This window comes from Epinephelus lanceolatus, chromosome 17, assembly GCF_041903045.1.
Source record: "Epinephelus lanceolatus isolate andai-2023 chromosome 17, ASM4190304v1, whole genome shotgun sequence".
NCBI classification, from domain to species: Eukaryota; Metazoa; Chordata; class Actinopteri; order Perciformes; family Serranidae; genus Epinephelus; species Epinephelus lanceolatus.
In genome coordinates, this window is record NC_135750.1 from 43,395,137 (window position 1) to 43,412,751 (window position 17,615).

Genomic DNA, 17,615 nt, shown 5'->3' on the forward strand with positions numbered 1-17,615 from the left:
CATTAACAAATAGCGGCACCACAACAACAGAGGCTACCAGCTTCATTTGAAACAGACTACATTATAGACAGTCTGTTATTTATTAATTCCTCTGTGTATTTATATATTTACTTTTTATCCGCTCCCGTTGTCTTTATAAAGTTAACACATCGTGCCGTCATTTCAAACTCAACACTTCCTGAATTTCTTCCAAATTAAAAGCCCCTTATATCCTCAGCTGAGAGAATCCCTGTGGAGGATACAGTAGCTTGAATATTTACGTACGGTACTTCAAATGAAGCTCCTGCCATCTGCTGACGCTTTAAGGTGACTACAACAACATTTCGGCTGGCACATGAACAGACACAGTGACTCAGACAATAGTAAAAGTAATAAAAATAGGACAAGAATAATCGTGAAAGACAACTGGGGATAATTGGTGAGTACCTCTTCCTCCACCTTTTTTTAAGACTCCACTCAACAAATGGGACAAGCAAATATCACAGTTCGTCTGGAATGACAGAAATCCAAGAATTAAATATTCAACTCTTTCACTAAGTAAAGACAGAGGCGGCATGTCCATACCGAACCTCAGAGACTACTATTATGCTGCACAGCTTAAACCACTTGTTTCCTGGTGTGATGACAAAATAGAGGCCAAATGGAAAGACATGGAGATCAATAACAAAGATACACCCATGCAAACTTTACTGGGAGATGTAAAACTTGCCAAGTCTAAAATCAATCAATTAGACCCAATTATAGCCTTCACCACACAGAATTGGCTTACTATTATTAAACTCTAAAATTAGAGAAACAATCTAGAAAACTAAAATGGATAGCTTATGACATGGCATTTGTACCAGTGTCCATGGACCGAAGGTTTAAATTTTGGACTGGAATAACTGCTTATTGTAAAATAATGAAAGCTAATAACTTGCTGAGTTATGAAACTCTGTAGATATGACCTCGAGAGGCCTGACATGTTTAGATACTTCCAAGTACGAGAGTATTTGCACGCAGAGGTCCAAGACCACGAACCAGACACAAATGCAAACCAAGTTATACAACTTTTTGTACAGGCATATAGTAGCGGGACAAAGAAAACTGGGTCTAAACTATATCAAAGTATTAATGGTTCTAGAAAACATACAACAGACTATATCAGAGAAAGATGAGAAAAAGAAACGAATGCTAAAATCTCAGCTGAACGATGGACAAATATATTTTAAAATACAACACACTACTACAAGCTCCAATACCTGGCATGAATTCAGCTGGAAAAACATGACACGGTTTTTCATTATGCCAAAGCTTAAAACAATGCAGCTAGGAATACCATAGACCTGCTGGAGGAACTGTGATGAAAATGAAGCACATCATTATCACGTTTTCTGGAGCTGTCCTGGAATCCAGCAGTTTTGGAACGATGTATGGGAAAAAATACAACAGATCTTGAAATTGAAAATACCAAATACCTGTCTTGTGCTATACCTGGGGGATTTCCCAGACGAAGTGAAAAGAAGTGACATATATTTATTGAAAATATTCACAGCAGCTGGGAAAAAGGCTATTACACGTAAATGGCTGCAAGCTGACCCCCCCTCTATAGATAATTGGTTTAAAATAGTTTATGAAATCTTTGAAATGGAAAAACTAACTTTAAATTTGAGACTGGATAGGATAGGATTTGAAAGAAAGTGGGGAAAATGGATTAATTATCTGAATAAAAATTAGAAAAGGAAAAAAACAAACCATTGGTGACTTTGTTATTTCTGTGTCAACCCACTGTATGAATAATATTACCCATGTACCCTTTCCTACAAACCATGAAGGTATGGCCTATTACATTGTCCAATATAATGACTGACACCTGCTGTTTGCTCTGTTTATGTATCATATTATTGTGAAAATAAATAAACTATAAGTATAAAAAGACAAAGCTTTAAACGGTCAGGCTCCTCTCCTGTGGAATCCTCTTCCTGTTGTGGTCCAGGAGGCAGACACCGTCTCCACATCTAAGACTAGATTTAAGACTTTCCTTTTTGATAAAGCTTATAGTTAGGGCTGGCTGGCCTTGTACCAGCCCCTAGTTAGGCTGACTTAGGCCTAGTCTGCCGGGGGATCTCCTATAATACGCCAAGCACCTTCTCCCTCTCTCTCTCTCTCTCTCTCTCCTTTGTTAACACTCATGTCCTGTTACTGCATCTCGCTAACTTGGCTGTACTGCATGTCACTAACTGGGTTTCTTCTCCAGAGCCTTTGTGCTCCACTGTCTCACAGGTTAACTTATATTGTAGCGGTGCCTGGATAGTGTGACGTGTGTGGTTGCGCTGCTGCCGTGGTCCTGTCTGATGCCTCCTGCTGCTGTTATCATTAGTCATATTTCTACTGTTATTATACACATATGATTATTGTCACATATGTATACTATCAGATATTAATATATACTTTCAACATATTGTACCACAATAGCTGTAATCAAAATTATAATATTATTACTTTTATTACTGTCATTACCGTCTACCCTACATCTCTCTCTGTCTACTGTTAATTTATCATGTTTTAATTTTCTTTATTTTGAATCACAACACAGTAAAACATCAGTTTACAGTCGTTTAAGAAAAACTTCATATAGTGATCCAACTTTTCAGTATTTTTGAATAATAGAAACATAAAAAACAAAAACAAAAAAAAAATCATGGGGTGATTTCAACTAACAAAGAGAAGACCAGGCCATCCAGTAAATAAAATATATATATATATATATACATACAAATATAAAGAAAGTTATACAAAATAGGGGCGTTTCAGGAAGACGTTTTCCACTTTTCCCAGATTTTCTCAAATCTAAATTCTTGGAGCCTCATGGAGAATGTGATTCTTTCCATTACATAAATTTGATATACAATATCATACCAGTCCTCTAATGATGGGGTGTCTGGCTTAAGCCATTTCCTTGTGATTGCTTTTCTAGCAGCCATACTCTGTATACCAAATAAGTATTTTGTTGTAGCATTTGTGGATGCTGAATTTAGAAGCCCAAAGAGCATTCGTCCCAATTGAAATTGATTTTTATCTTGAATATAGTCAATAATTCTGTGTATATGTTACTCCAAAACGTTTTTATTTTCGGACAATCCCAAAACATGTGGTGATGATTAGCTTTCTGACAGCCACATTTTCTCCAACAACTGGAAGAGGCTGAGTGATGGGATTTTTGAACAGGAGTACTGAAGTATCGACTAAGACTCTTCCATCCAAACACTCTCCATGAGGCTATTGACATTCTCCATTGATATTCACAGTATTTTAACCAAACTTCCTCTGGTATGCAACTGTTAGATTCCCTTTCCCATTTCTGTTTTACATAAATGGTACTTGTTGTTTTCATCTCCTGGAGTCCCTTGTAAAGTCTTGAAATTACTTTATTTCCACAATCTGCTCTATAAGCTAAAAAATAAACTTTCAGTAGACTGTTTTCCAATGCCTTTTGACCATCCACCATAAAGCTGTTTATGTAATCCTGAACCTGATAAAATCTAAAAGAGTCACAATAATTTAACCCGTACAGCCTCTTCAATGTCTCAAAGTTTTTCAGTGAATTTTGATTAAACAAGGTGCAGTATGAGGTGAGGGCCCCGGTTAGCCCAACTCTTATATCTCGCGTCCATCCTGTTCGGGACAAAGTCAAGGTCATATGAACACCATCTCTGAATCCTTATTTCTTCAAGCAAGCCACCCCTAGTGATATTTAAACATAATTTAAGAGACAAATTTATCCACTTATTACCTTTGTCCATTAGATTTTTGATCAATCTTTTATCCCCTAACCGTGCCTGAATTGGAATTTCCCCAGACATGTTCACTTCAATTTCTTTCCATCTCGCTTGGTAGTCAGAATTGCACCAACAAAACAAGCTCCTCAGTTGGGCCAATATATAGTAGTCTTTTAGGCAGGGGAGTGCAAGTCCACCCTTGCTCTTTGACAATTGCAGAGTATGAAATCTTGTCCTTGGTTTCTTCCCTTGTCAAATATATCTAGATATTAATTTGTCCGACTCGTTAAATTGTTTAGGTATCAGTTATTTCAATCGGAAGAGTCTGAAACAAATATAATATCCTTGGTAGGGACATTCATTCTCACCAATTCAATTCATGACTCAGACATTAATATTGTGATTAAGTTCTATCTCTTTATGTCCTCCTTTATCTTCTGATTTAAGGGGTTAACGTTTAAATCATACAGGTATTTTTTTTTTTTTTTTTTAGTTTTTAGGGATGTTTACTCCTAGGTACCTCATATGATCCAAATCCCAGTCCAATTGGATGCTGGAGCTTATGTTTTGGCTAGGTTTGTAATTGAAACTTAAAACTAGGGTCTTTGGGATATTCAATTTATAACCTGAGACAAAATTAAAAGATTCAATGAATGACAATAGACTCAAAATTGAACTCTCTGGGTTTGACAGATAAATTAAGATGTAATCTGCAAATAACAAAATTTTATGTTCTTGACCTAGCATCTTAATACCGGTAACATTACTGTATTGAGTGATACCCTGACTTAAAACTTCAATAAAAATTGCAAACAATAACAGACTTACTGGGCAACCTTGTCTGGTCCCTCTCTCCAGGCTAAAGGGGTCTAATATGGATCCATTTATTTTTATTCTTCCCCTTGGATTATTATACAGTGCTTTAATAGATTTAATGAAGGTCTGGTGAAATACAATTCATACAATACATTTTTGTCATGTTTTGTATAACAATTCCCAATTAATGAGATCGAAAGCCTTTTCCGCATCAAGGCTCAATAACACCACCTGAAGTCTTTTTGCTAAAATGTGGGTAAAAATCTTATAGTCTTGGTTCAGTACGCTTATTGGCTGATAACTTCCACATTCACAATTATCTTAACCCTCTTTTGGTATTAGGGAAATAACTGCTTCTCTCCAAGAGGGGGAGTTTCACTAGTCTCAAGCACATAATTAAAGGTGTCTTTCAATTTTGGGGCCAACAGATCTTTCATTTCCCTGTACCACTCCCAGCGCCCTTACTGGGTTTTAAATTTGATATTGCCTTCTTAATTTCCTCATCTGTGATTTTACTAATTACATGTTTGTTTTGTTCATCATTCACTTTAGGTAGTTTTAACAGGTCAAGAAGAGCCTCCATTTTCATTTCATCTATTTTGGGTTGTGTATATAAATTTTTATAAAAGGTTTCAAATGATTGTTGTATGTCTTTTAATTTGCGGTGTATGGAATTTGTTGTAGGGTCCTTTATTTTATAGATTGTGTTTTCTGCGTGTTGCTTTTTTAATTTATAAGCGAGTAATTTAGCAGATTTTCCTCCTGTTTCATAATATCTTTGTTTTAGAAAGATCATCTTTTTTTAATGTCATTTGAGTAAATTTCATTCAGTTCATTTTTTTCCCTGTTGATTTCCATTCGTATTCCTTGATTCAAAGTTTTTTATGCATGTTCTCAAGATTTTTTAATTCTCTTTGTAACTGATCCATTTTTTCCCTTCCCTGCTTTTTTAAATTAGAACTATAGCCTATTAATTTCCCTCTAAGAACTGCTTTACAAGTGTCCCAATGTATTGGTGTGGACACTTCCACATTATCGTTTTTGTCAAAATAATCTTTTACAGTCAGGTCCATAATTATTTGGACAATGATACAGTTGTCGTCATTTTGGCTCTGTACACCACCACAATGGGTTTTAAATGAAACAATGAATACCTGCTTAAAGTGCAGACTCTCAGCTTTCATTTAAGGCTTTTTTCAAAAATGTAGTATGAACCGTGTAGGAATTACAACCATTTCTTCACACATTCCCCCGACTTTAAGGGCTCATAAGTATTTGGACAAACTAACATAATCATCAATTAAACAGTCAGTTTTAATACTTGGTTGCAAATCCTTTACAGTCAATGACTGCCTGAAGTGTTGGACACATAGGCATCATCAGATGCTGGGTTTCTTCCCTGGTGATGCTCTGCCAGCCCTTTACTGTAGCCGTCTGCACTTTCTGCTTGTGTTTTGGATGTTTTGCCCTCAGTTTTGGCTTCAGCAAGAGAAACGCATGCTCAATTGGATTCAGGTCAGATGATATGACTTGGCCATTGCAGAACATTCCACTTCTTTGCCTTAAAAATGTCTTTGGTTGCTTTTGCAGTATGCTTCAGGTGAATGTCCAACTGCACTGTGAAGCATCGTCCAATGAGTTTTGAAGCATTTGGTTGAATCTGAGCAGATAATGGTGCCCCAAACACTTCAGCTTTCATCCTGCTGCTCTTGTAAGCAAGACAAGACTTCACTAGAATAAATACAGAGGGTTTATCACAAGATGCAAACCATTGGTTAGCCTTAAAAATGGAAGGCCAGATTAGAGTTTGTCAAAAACCATCTAAAAAGCCTGTACAGTTGTGGAACAGCATACTATGGACAGATAAAACAAAGATCAACTACCAGAATGATGGGAAGAGAAGAGAAGGAAGAAGGGAAGGAACTGCTCATGATCCAACGCACACCACCTCATCAGTGAAGCATGGTGGAGGTACATGTCATGGCCATGTATGGCTGCCAGTGGAACTGGTTCTCTTGTATTTATTGATGATGTGACTGCTGACAAGAGCAGTAGGATGAAAGCTGAAGTGTTTGGGGCACCATTATCTGCTCAGATTCAACCAAATGCTTCAAAACTCATTGGACGATGCTTCACAGTGCAGTTGGACATTTACCTGAAGCATACTGCAAAAGCAACCAAAGACATTTTTAAGGCAAAGAAGTGGAATGTTCTGCAATGGCCAAGTCATATCATCTGATCTGAATCCAATTGAGCATGCGTTTCTCTTGCTGAAGCCAAAATTGAAGGCAAAACACCCAAAACACAAGCAGGAAGTGCAGACGGCTACAGTAAAGGGCTGGCAGAGCATCACCAGGGAAGAAACCCAGCATCTGATGATGCCTATGTGTCCAACACTTCAGGCAGTCATTGACTGTAAAGGATTTGCAACCAAGTGTTAAAACTGACTGTTTAATTGATGATTATGTTGGTTTGTCCAAATACTTATGAGCCCTTAAAGTTGGGGGACTGTGTGAAGAAATGGTTGTCATTCCTACACGGTTCATACTACATTTTTGAAAAAAGCCTTAAATGAAAGCTGAGAGTCTGCACTTTAAGCACGTATTCATTGTTTCATTTAAAACCCATTGTGGTGGTGTACAGAGCCAAAATGACGACAACTGTATCATTGTCCAAATAATCATGGACCAGACTGTATATACGTCCTTATCTGCTGCCTTATTTGATTAAGAATCCTTGTGTTTAATCTCCAAATAGTATTCTTTTTTTCAGAGCCTAATATTAGGTCCATAGAAACTGGGGAGTGATCTGACAACTCAGTGGTTTCAATATTGCAATTAACTGCCCTAAATAAATCCCTTTGAAACATAAAAAAAATAGTCCAACCTAGAGTAAAACAGAATGCGAGTGAGAGAAAAAAGTATAGTCTCTCATTGTGGGGTTCAACTCCCTCCATACATCTGAGAGTCCCAGCTCCTCCATCATCAATTTAATATTTTTTGTAATTTTCTTCTCTCCTGAATAATAAGGTTTTGAAGTGTCTAGAGTCGGTTGAAGTCTAACATTAAAATCTCTCTTAAAATCCCCACAAATTAGGATGCCCCGAGCCTCCAAGGTTAATAATTCCAAAACTTGTTCATAGAATTTCCATTCAGAAGCTGGAGGGGCGTATACATTCAGAAAAGTAACTAGAACTGCTTGCAAATATCCCTGGACCAGTACAAATCTTCCCTCGCTATCTTTCTTTTCACAAATGCATTCAAAGTTTAATTTTCCAGAGATCAAAGCCATAATTTTGCTCCTTTTGATTGGATTTCCCAGACCATTCACATTGTAGGTGGCTACTTTGCATTGTGACTCTTTACGTATATTTTAAGTCCCTGCCCCATGCCTGCATAAACAAAAAAACATGTCTTACACCCCTGGTGCTACAAGGAACAGTAGCACAAAACTGAAACATAACCAGAAACACAGTAACAAAATGAACACTGTCACAACAAATGACTTCCAATTTTAAGGCTTTGTTTATAGCCTTATGAGTCTGTTGGAATATAGAGGGAAAGTCTCTTCCTCTTAGCAATGAAAGAGGGCCCTCTTCAGCTTTTAAGCTGATACATAGGTCCATGGTGTCCAATGAGAGGTTCCCACCCAGAAAATATCCTCTATATGCCCTTAACAATATCTAGTAAGTTTAGTATCATATTAGGAATTACATATAAGTATAATGGTCTACTCTGTCTCTTAATATTATTTAACATTTCTAGGAGGAATATTGCTAATGTAATTATTTCTATCAAAGCAGATCATGCTTTAATCATGTACTTATCAGGAGTTTATCGCCGAAGAGCCTGGAGCCGTTCCTTGAAGCCTCATTTGGCAACTGTGGTCTTCTGGGTTTCCCCTCTTTCTGCTGGTTCGCCATGTCAGCTGGTTAATCTGATCCAAAAGAGAAGTTGGGGTTTTGAGCACAGTCACTCTCTCTGCCATGCCCGCTGTTGCCTCTTCTGCCGAGTTGTAAACCACTGTGTCGTCCTTATAAAACCGCAGCAGCTCCGGCGCGTAGTCATGGTCCGGGTGTACTCTTTTTCCTTGGAAGTCGAAACCTTTTTGATTGATTGATTGATTGAATTCTCGTAACTCTTTCAGGATTAACTCCAGGTTGGCATCTCAAGTCGGCACAGAATCACTTTCTTGCTGCGCATCATCCTCCATGTTGTTGCTAGCTTGCAACAGTTGACCTTCCTCTTCGTCGTCGTACTGCTCACTTAGTGCAAAAATTTTCTTTCCTTTTGTAGGCATTTTTGCTCGCCCGCTGTATCTGCTAGCTACTTCAGCAACTCTCAAAGAAAATTTGAGTTTGTTGGGCAACTTTTACTTTTAATTGTCGGGAGTCTGTCGCTCTACGCTGCTTCGCCTCACCTGCTAGACCGGATGTCTTTTTTCCCCTTTAAAGGTTTTTTTGGGCGGAGTTTTTCCTTATCCGCTGTGAGGGTCCTTAGGACAGAGGGATGTCATATGCTGTAAAGCCCTCTGAGGCAAATTGTTATTTGCGATATTGGGCTTTATAAATAAAATCGATTAATTGATTGATTGATTGATTGATTGATTCTTTCCAACATGGCTTTAGGATTAGGTTTATAGTGCTGCCTGTTGATTTAGTATGCTCTTAACAACGCCTCACTCACCCCTTTCAAATGTTATCACCCTATTAAATGGCTATTATCTGTGTTATCTGTTACTTTTAGTTTTATAGGTATGAGTTAGAAGGGGCATGCCAGAATCAAAGACTGCCATCAGCCCATTAAATTATCATTTGCATATCCAACATTGTAAAATGGTGGCAGTTTTGTTAGGCTTTGCTTAGCAAAGTGGCAGTTTTGTTAGGCTTTGCTTTCACTTTCATTAGGTTTAGGTGCAAAAACTGTGCTAAAATTTAAGAAAAAAAGATCTCATGGTATGGAAGTTACAACAACCATCTCTGGTTAAACTAAGTGAATGCTGAGTTCCCTGGTTTCCCATGCAACACCATCCCTGGTCTTATGGCCTTATTATGGCCTTTTAAACCTAATAGTAGGTGTGGCAGGGATGTTCTGATTTACAGCTATGATGTTTATAACCTCTGATAACCAAGGTTATTATAGTTAAGGAAAAAGAAGGAAATAGCTAAAACTAGAATAAAAAAATAAAATAAAAACATTTTAATTGAAAGAAATAGAAAATAAAAATGAGGGTTTAAAAAAACAAGTAACTGAAACTGTATTGTTTGTTTACAAAACTAACTACAGCTTTTGAACAAAGCTCACCAATATTTTTGACAATACACCCCAGAAAAGAAAGTTGTTCCATGTTTTTTTCAGATTTGTATCCTCAACAGTTAAATATTTGTGAATATTTTTAGGTTTTGCGATGTCCCTCTCTCTGCCTTCTGCTTATGAGGCTGGTTTGACTCTCTAGCCCTGGAGCTAGTGGACAGGGTTTGAGAGGTTGTCAGGGAACTACCTGCACCTGGGTAGACGTACACAAGGTGTGTGTATCCTCCTGTTTCTTCTCATTTGTTGTGAATTTCTGTGGTTTTAAAGTTGACATGCCATAACCTGTGCTAATAATTCAGTTACCAAACTCAGATTTCCAAGCTCCTGAGACACATCTCAATATCCAATATGTGTAAAATAATAAGAGAGACATTCTTCAACTCAAATAAACAGAACTTCATTCAGTTCATAATTCATCAGGCCAAAAGGCATAGATATGATCCAAAAGGCCAAAAGGCATGGGCGTGTCCCGAGGTATTTTTCATTCTTTTACATTCACAGTACTGTGGAGATTTATTCAGTTGTTGAGTGTTAAAAGCTACGGTGGCCGACAAGGACAAACGTGATGCAAATACAGAAACGCACTGCATATAAGAAAACAAATGCAAAGGGAAAATCCTGCAAATACAGAAATGTGCTGCATATACAGAAACGCACTGCAAATAGAGAAACGCGCTGCATATGAGAAAACAAATGCAATGGGTAAACGCTGCATATACAGAAACGCACTGCAAATAGAGAAACGCGCTGCATATGAGAAAACAAATGCAATGGGTAAACGCTGCATATATAGAAACGTGCTGCATATACTGAAACATGCTGCAAATAAGAAAACAAATGCAAAGGGAAAATGCTGCAAATACAGAAACGTGCTGCATATACAGAAACGCACTGCAAATAGAGAAACGTTCTGCATATGAGAAAACAAATGCAATGGGTAAACACTGCATATACAGAAATGTGCTGCAAATAGAGAAACGCACTGCATATAAGAAAACAAATGCAAAGGGAAAATGCTGCAAATACAGAAACGTGCTGCATATACAGAAACGCACTGCAAATAGAGAAACGCGCTGCATATGAGAAAACAACTGCAACGGGAAAACGCTACATTTACAGAAACGTGCTGCATATACTGAAATGCGCTGCAAAAAGAAAACACTGCATAGCCACTCATACAACGGAAGCGCTCCAGGCCTCTAGGGGCAGTGCTGAGCTTCCACTCGAAAGACAGACATCGGACGTATCAACATATGGAGCAGATGAGTGAGTGAGAAGAAGCTATGTTTGGAGGAAAGTTGGAGCTGGGACAGGCAACACAAAAAGGTACGTATTCTTTTTTTTATTTTTCTTTCTTTCTTGTTTTTCACATGTGGCCCTCATCTTTCACTGTATAATTAAAGTGAAGCTGATTTACACAGCTGACGTTAGCATGCTAGAGACTTTGAGTTCTACATGAGTAGTGTATCAGTAGTTGTAATGTTAGCTACCGTTACTGTAACTAACGTTACCTTCCGGGACACCCCAGGGATTTAATTGCATTTAACGTTAGTTTATTTTCAACCTCGTCTCCGCATGTGATTGGATACTTCATTGATCAGTGACGGGCTTTTGAATGAGAGGAAGGTGGAGAAAGGTGAAAGGAGAGCAGAGAAGGTGTATAAAAAGAAATGTAAAGGGCAGAGGTGCAGAGGGCAAAAAGAAGTTAAGCCGTGAAGATAATAATCAGATAATAATATTGTTTAAATATTTAGGAAAACTAACTATCCACTGTATTTGACATAATCTCGCCGACCTTGCAAACTCTCCTCTTTTTTCCCCAATAGATGTAACGTTACTGTCTGTGCTGTGGCTCTACCGTGACAACTTCCCCAGGCTTTTGTTGTGTGTGCGGCAAAAACATTAAATTTCTAAAAGATGTGGCAAACAACCGGGTCCATGTCATTGGTTCGACAGCCCATTGGTTCGACATCCCATTAGTCCGACTGTCCGCGGTGCTGAACGGCTCACGGCGGGCATATGGTGCGCCGCGACCGGCTTGAGGCAGAGCAGGCTCACGGCTTATGTGTTTGCCACTTTCTTTTTCATTTTAACCCACACCATGATCTTTTCCTGACCCTAACCAAGTGGTTTTTGTGCCTAAACCTAACCAGACCTTAACCACAGGGCATCGTGATGATTTCGGAACGGACTTCGGAACAATGAGTTTAATATGGTTGGAACAATGGGATGTCGAACCAATGGGCTGTCGAACCAATGGGCAGTTCCCAAACAACCCACCAGAGGAGATGCCCACCACCAGTGCACATCCTAATGCACAGCCAAGCACCTGTGCAGGTACAAAGATCTGTAGTTGCAGTGCAGAAAAAATAAGAAGACTGTTTAAGAGTTCAGATTGTGTTCTTGTACTTAAATGGATCTCCGTACTATCTTGCTTGCCTAATTCAGTTACAAGCATGTTAAATGTGTTTCAAAATGACTTGCAAAGATCAATGATGAGACCTTTAGTGAGCTTAAAGGGGATCTTCTCATTTTACAGTTTTATCCTCAGACTCCACAAGAGCTTTGCATGAATCTTAGTCTTAAAAAAAACTTTTTTTTCTTGTACTGTACCTTTATGCAGCCCCTGAGTTCAGCCTTTTTCTGAAACTGTTTAAGCCACAAAAGCTATTTAGATCCCACTGAGCCCACTCTGTCCTGCTCCTTTGCTTCTGGAGCAATGGAAACAAACGATAGAAACCACGTGCTTGTGAGCATATGAAATATGTAATATGTCGACTCGTGAGATGACATCAGCTTGCATTCAGAGCAGTCTGAGGCTTGTGCTTTCTACTCACAGGGATTACTTCTACGTATGTTTACCCCATTATTTGAAACTTTGGCCATATATAATATGAGCAGCCGATATTTTAACATTATATACATTATACACGTATATTATATATATGTGATGAGGGAAAATGCATGCATGCAATGCAATGCAATGCATGATAAGTCCCCTTTAAAAAGAGTTAATAAAGGAGTAATGAATAAATAAAAGAGTAATTAATGTCTCATTCCTGTCTTTTCTTATTTTCCATGTAGCAGCAAGGTCTGGTGTAGAGTCCTTTCTTAAATTTAGGGAAATAAAAGAGAGGGAGAGAAAGACATTCTTTTGTTTGACATTCTTCTGTGTAAATCAGCTTCACTTTCATTATACAGTAAAAGATGAGGGCCACACGTGAAAAACAAGAAAGAAAGAAAAATAAAAAAGAATACGTACCTTTTTGTGTTGCCTGTCCCGGGTCCAACTTTCCTCCAAACATAACTTTCTTCTTCTCACTCACTCGTCTGCTCCATATGTTGATACGTCCATTGTCTGTCTCTCGGGTGGAAGCTCAGCACTGCCCCTAGAGGCCTGGAGCACTTCCGTTGTATGAGTGGCTATGCAGCGTTTTCTTCTTGCATCTGTTTTCTTATTTGCAGCGCGTTTCAGTATATGCAGCACGTTTCTGTATATGCAGCATTTTCCCATTGCAGTTGTTTTCTCATATGCAGCGCGTTTCTCTATTTGCAGTGCGTTTCTGTATATGCACCACGTTTCTGTATTTGCAGCATTTTCCCTTTGCATTTGTTTTCTTATATGCAGTGCGTTTCTCTATTTGCAGTGCGTTTCTGTATTTGCATCGCGTTTGTCCTTGTCAGCCACCATAAAAAGCTGATGTGCTTTAATACCTGTACATGGTGAGAATCTTTTTCAGGATAAGTTTTGACACTCTTCACATAGTAGCAGTATTTGACTATAAATTACTGGACATAGGATGCATTCCAGATCTTGAATGAAATAAAAATTCATTACAAATAAAGTTATGTGAAACGTGTCTTCACTGAAGGTCATAAGCTACATCAAATGTTTCTGGAAGTAGTAGTAGTAGTATTTATATACGTCAACACAGAATCACCATAAAGTGATGACCACTATAAATAATCTTAAGAACTTCAGGAGGTTTGCTTTTTATCAATGAAATAAAAAGAATCTAAATCTTTGCAATTCATTTGGACCCTGCTCAATGACCCTTGCGGTTTTAATTTTTATTTCATTTTGATAAAACGTTTATTTAAATGTATTTAAATTTTATATTCAAATTATTATTTCAATTAATTTGTGGGACTTGGACACATAATTTGGCCACATTACAGCCTCAGCTCTGGCTACATCAGTATTGGTATCCACCTTTCATTATGTCAGACTGTCAAAAGTCTAATAAAAAGGTTTTCTGTTGTTATATACATGCAGTTTTAGTGAGCTAAGAGATGTTCCTTGTTGTAATCAATATATAAAATTGAATTATATACTTACAGGGATGCCTTGAGGCCCAATTGGTCCTGGTAATCCTACATCTCCCTTTTCACCCTGAAGTAATGAGAGAAAATCCAAAGATTATATTCTCCTAAAACTACGTATTTATTTTAAAAGAAAAAAAAAACAAAACATAAACACAAAGATACTCACTCTCTCTCCCTTTGGTCCTGCTGGCCCTGGTACACCTGATGGTCCTATTAGACCCTGTGAAACAGAAAAGGGAAAATAAATACCTGTTAGCAGATACACACAATTTAGTGCCAGTGAAAATATCATCATTAAATGCCTCAAATCAGTAAATCAACAAGCTTTCAGGTGGAAGTGAATAGATGTCACAAAGATAATGGACCATTTGGATCAATTTTTTACCGGAAAAATCTGGAAAGAGAAAAAGTGGTTAATATAATTCACTGTCCTGACACCTGTAGCATGGCACACCAAGCTTGTTGAGCTACTGTTCAAACTGTTAAAAACAAGGGAAAATGAGTAAAATGTCAACAGCTGCAGTTGTCTGTCTGAGTAGCAGTCGGGATTGGAGAGGAAACCTTTGCATCTCAGGCATATCTAGTATGCATAGTGTATAGAATACAGCTGTCCAAATGTACTGTATAACATGTCAACATGCAGTGCGGGCATCTCTGCATGCTCTTTTTGGACAGTTTTTTGCATTGCCAACTTTGCTGCCCATTGCTGATACAGGATTATGAGGCAGGAAACCCTTGAAACAGGATTGAGGACTGAGGATTTCCACTGTTGTAGCAATATCAAGCAAGCTGGAAATTCAAAGCAGCACTTGGCAATGCTCCACTTTAGTGGTGGAAGATAATGGAATGATTTTAGAACAATTTGAGCCTGAAGTAAAGTAACTCTACATATCAAGAGCAGATGTGGTTGTTCTGAGCACAATAAAAGAGTCATGTTATAGTTCATGACTCTGAGTTTCTGTTTTTATCACAAATACACTTATTAAATAAATTGAATCTCTTCTATTCCTTTGATTTGTGTATTTTCAATTAAACCCACAACTTGACAAGTGTTTCACATTAAAAGCCTTTGTACATCGATTTTTACCCTTTATTCCCTTGGTTTGTTCTTGTTGTTTCATAGATTCAGTATGTGGAGACATTGAGCACGGTTACATGCGCACAATAATCAGATAACTGGGAATAATCAGGTAATGGTAATAATCCGATTTGACGCGTTTACGTGCACTTCAATAATCTTACAATCAGAAAAACCTGGTTTACATGATTCAGTCCTACAGTTGGATTTCTCCTCAAGTACATGACATAAAACTCAAACTTCCTGTTACAGTAGGTACTCATGTCCTTGAAAAACCTCGAAAAGTACGCAAGTCATATATTTGCAAAATAAAGCACTCATCATGCTGACAGCTTATATTCTTACAGTACTGTTTGTTTTTATCATTAACAAATACATGTGAGAGCATTCTAATGTGTAGTTTATCAATGTGGAACCAATTTTACATACTTTGGGTAGATTCGGAGTAAAAGTACTGCAAAGTGCAATATACAAGTGTATTGTCTATAAATTTGTCACACAAAGTGCATAACATATAAGTAAGATAAAATAAAAGTGACAATTTAAACACTGCGAATATAAAAATATATTATTTTATGTAAAATCTTTATCTGAAAGGAAACAAAAACTGTCAGATTAACGTAGTGGAGTAGAAAGTACAATATTTCCCTCTAAAATGTAGTGGAGTGGGAGTATAAAATAGCAAAACCCGAAAGAAACCAGATTAAAGGGTATACATGCACCGAATAATCTGACTATTGGGGAAAAAGCTAGGTGTGTTTATCTGATTTCTCATAATCAGATAATGGCTTTTATCTGATAAAGCCTATTGGATTATGCTGTTTACATGACCACTTGAATAATCAGGTAACTCCAGAAATCAGATAATGATCGGTTTATTAGTGTGCATGTAAACGTGCTCATTGTTATTGTAGGCCTTGCCGGTTATGAATTCACTCTTTTGAGATTCTAATCATATATACTTAAAGTCTGTTTCTCTTACAGCTCTGATTTGACACACTTTCAACATGACAGTTGAAGTTCAACACAAAAAAAACAGTGTGCTAAAATGTTGATACTTGAAATAAAAGATTACATCAGATTTATATGCAGCTTTTTCACAGCCTACCCTTAGCATAGGACTAAGCCCATTTAAGCCACTAAAAGGCTTTTAATGTAAAATTAAAGTAAGTAAAGGCAGGTCTCTATTATAAGCCTGCTTTTAATCAAGGTCTGGTTCTCTCTACAGCTAAGAATTTACAGTATTTTTTTTATTGGTTAAGCCTATTAATCAATGCATAGCCTGACTAGTATTGAGTTTTTGAGGCCATTACTGATCTATGTATTTGAAAGTTTAAAACATTTTAAAACACAGTTTTTCTCACTAAACTGCATGTGATATATACTGTTTAGAGTTGCCTTGTTTGCCATCAAAGTACGTTGCTTATGTCAGTGCATCCTCAGAACCCAACCCTGAACAGTTCTGTCCTCACAGAGCTACTCTAGGAAAAAACAGAAACATTACGAGCATGGGAGGCAAGAAAGCAAGCAGACATGACGAGCAGACATGGCAGACATCAAGCAAGCTGTAGCGGGGGGTGGTGGAGGAGGAGAAGGAGGAGGAGGAAAAGGGTGAGGGGACCGGAACAGGACTTGCACCACTCACCACTGGACCCGGTCTGCCGTCTAACCCATGAGCCCCCTGTATAGCGTTGTACACAGTTAGAGAGCAGAGATGATAGAGAGATGGTGGGAGGAACGTAGGGTGGGGTGGGGTTTGGGATGGGAAGGTGGGGTGGGTGAGTGAAGCTGTGACTAAAGTGATTTCAACAACACATTCAGATGATGACAAATGAAGGGTGATGGAAGAGGTGGAGGTAAAGTGAGCGACAGTAATTGTGAGTAATTTCTTTTACTTGTCATGGTGGAGTATTAAATAAAGTCTATGACCATGTTGTGGCTAACAGTCATGCTCTATACTCTGACTGATTTTACGTTCACAGTCAACATGTTAGCGTGGCTCTTAATACTTTTTGACTTCTCTAAAGTCTTTAAACACTTGTGGTAAGGTTTTGGGTTAAAACAAATACATGTGTGGTAATTACATCACATGAATGACATAAATATGTCACAGATGGACACAGGTTAAATAACACTCTGTTTAAAGAGCACAGACAGACAGCACTGACTCGCACCAGGCTCTAGACATGTTTATTTCTACTGTAAACATGGGGTCTGTGGGGATTGACCCACTTCTACTTTACACAACACATACGTTATGTGTTGTGTGTTTTTTATATACTGTGTCCGATTGATTGTTTCACTGTGATTGAATGTGTCTGACTC

General features: G+C 37.9%; 1 protein-coding gene across 2 annotated transcripts in view; it reads right to left on the reverse strand.

Moving 5' to 3' along the window:
• col13a1 (collagen, type XIII, alpha 1) overlaps window positions 1-17,615 on the reverse strand; it is a 187,976-nt gene that overhangs the window by 59,802 nt on the left and 110,559 nt on the right. For both annotated transcript variants that reach the window (XM_078160554.1, XM_078160555.1), the window contains 3 exons: window positions 16,936-16,971; window positions 14,379-14,432; window positions 14,226-14,279 (listed from right to left, as the gene is read on the reverse strand). In XM_078160554.1, coding sequence (XP_078016680.1) covers window positions 14,226-14,279; window positions 14,379-14,432; window positions 16,936-16,971 — 144 coding nt within the window. The remainder of the gene's footprint in view (window positions 1-14,225; window positions 14,280-14,378; window positions 14,433-16,935; window positions 16,972-17,615) is intronic.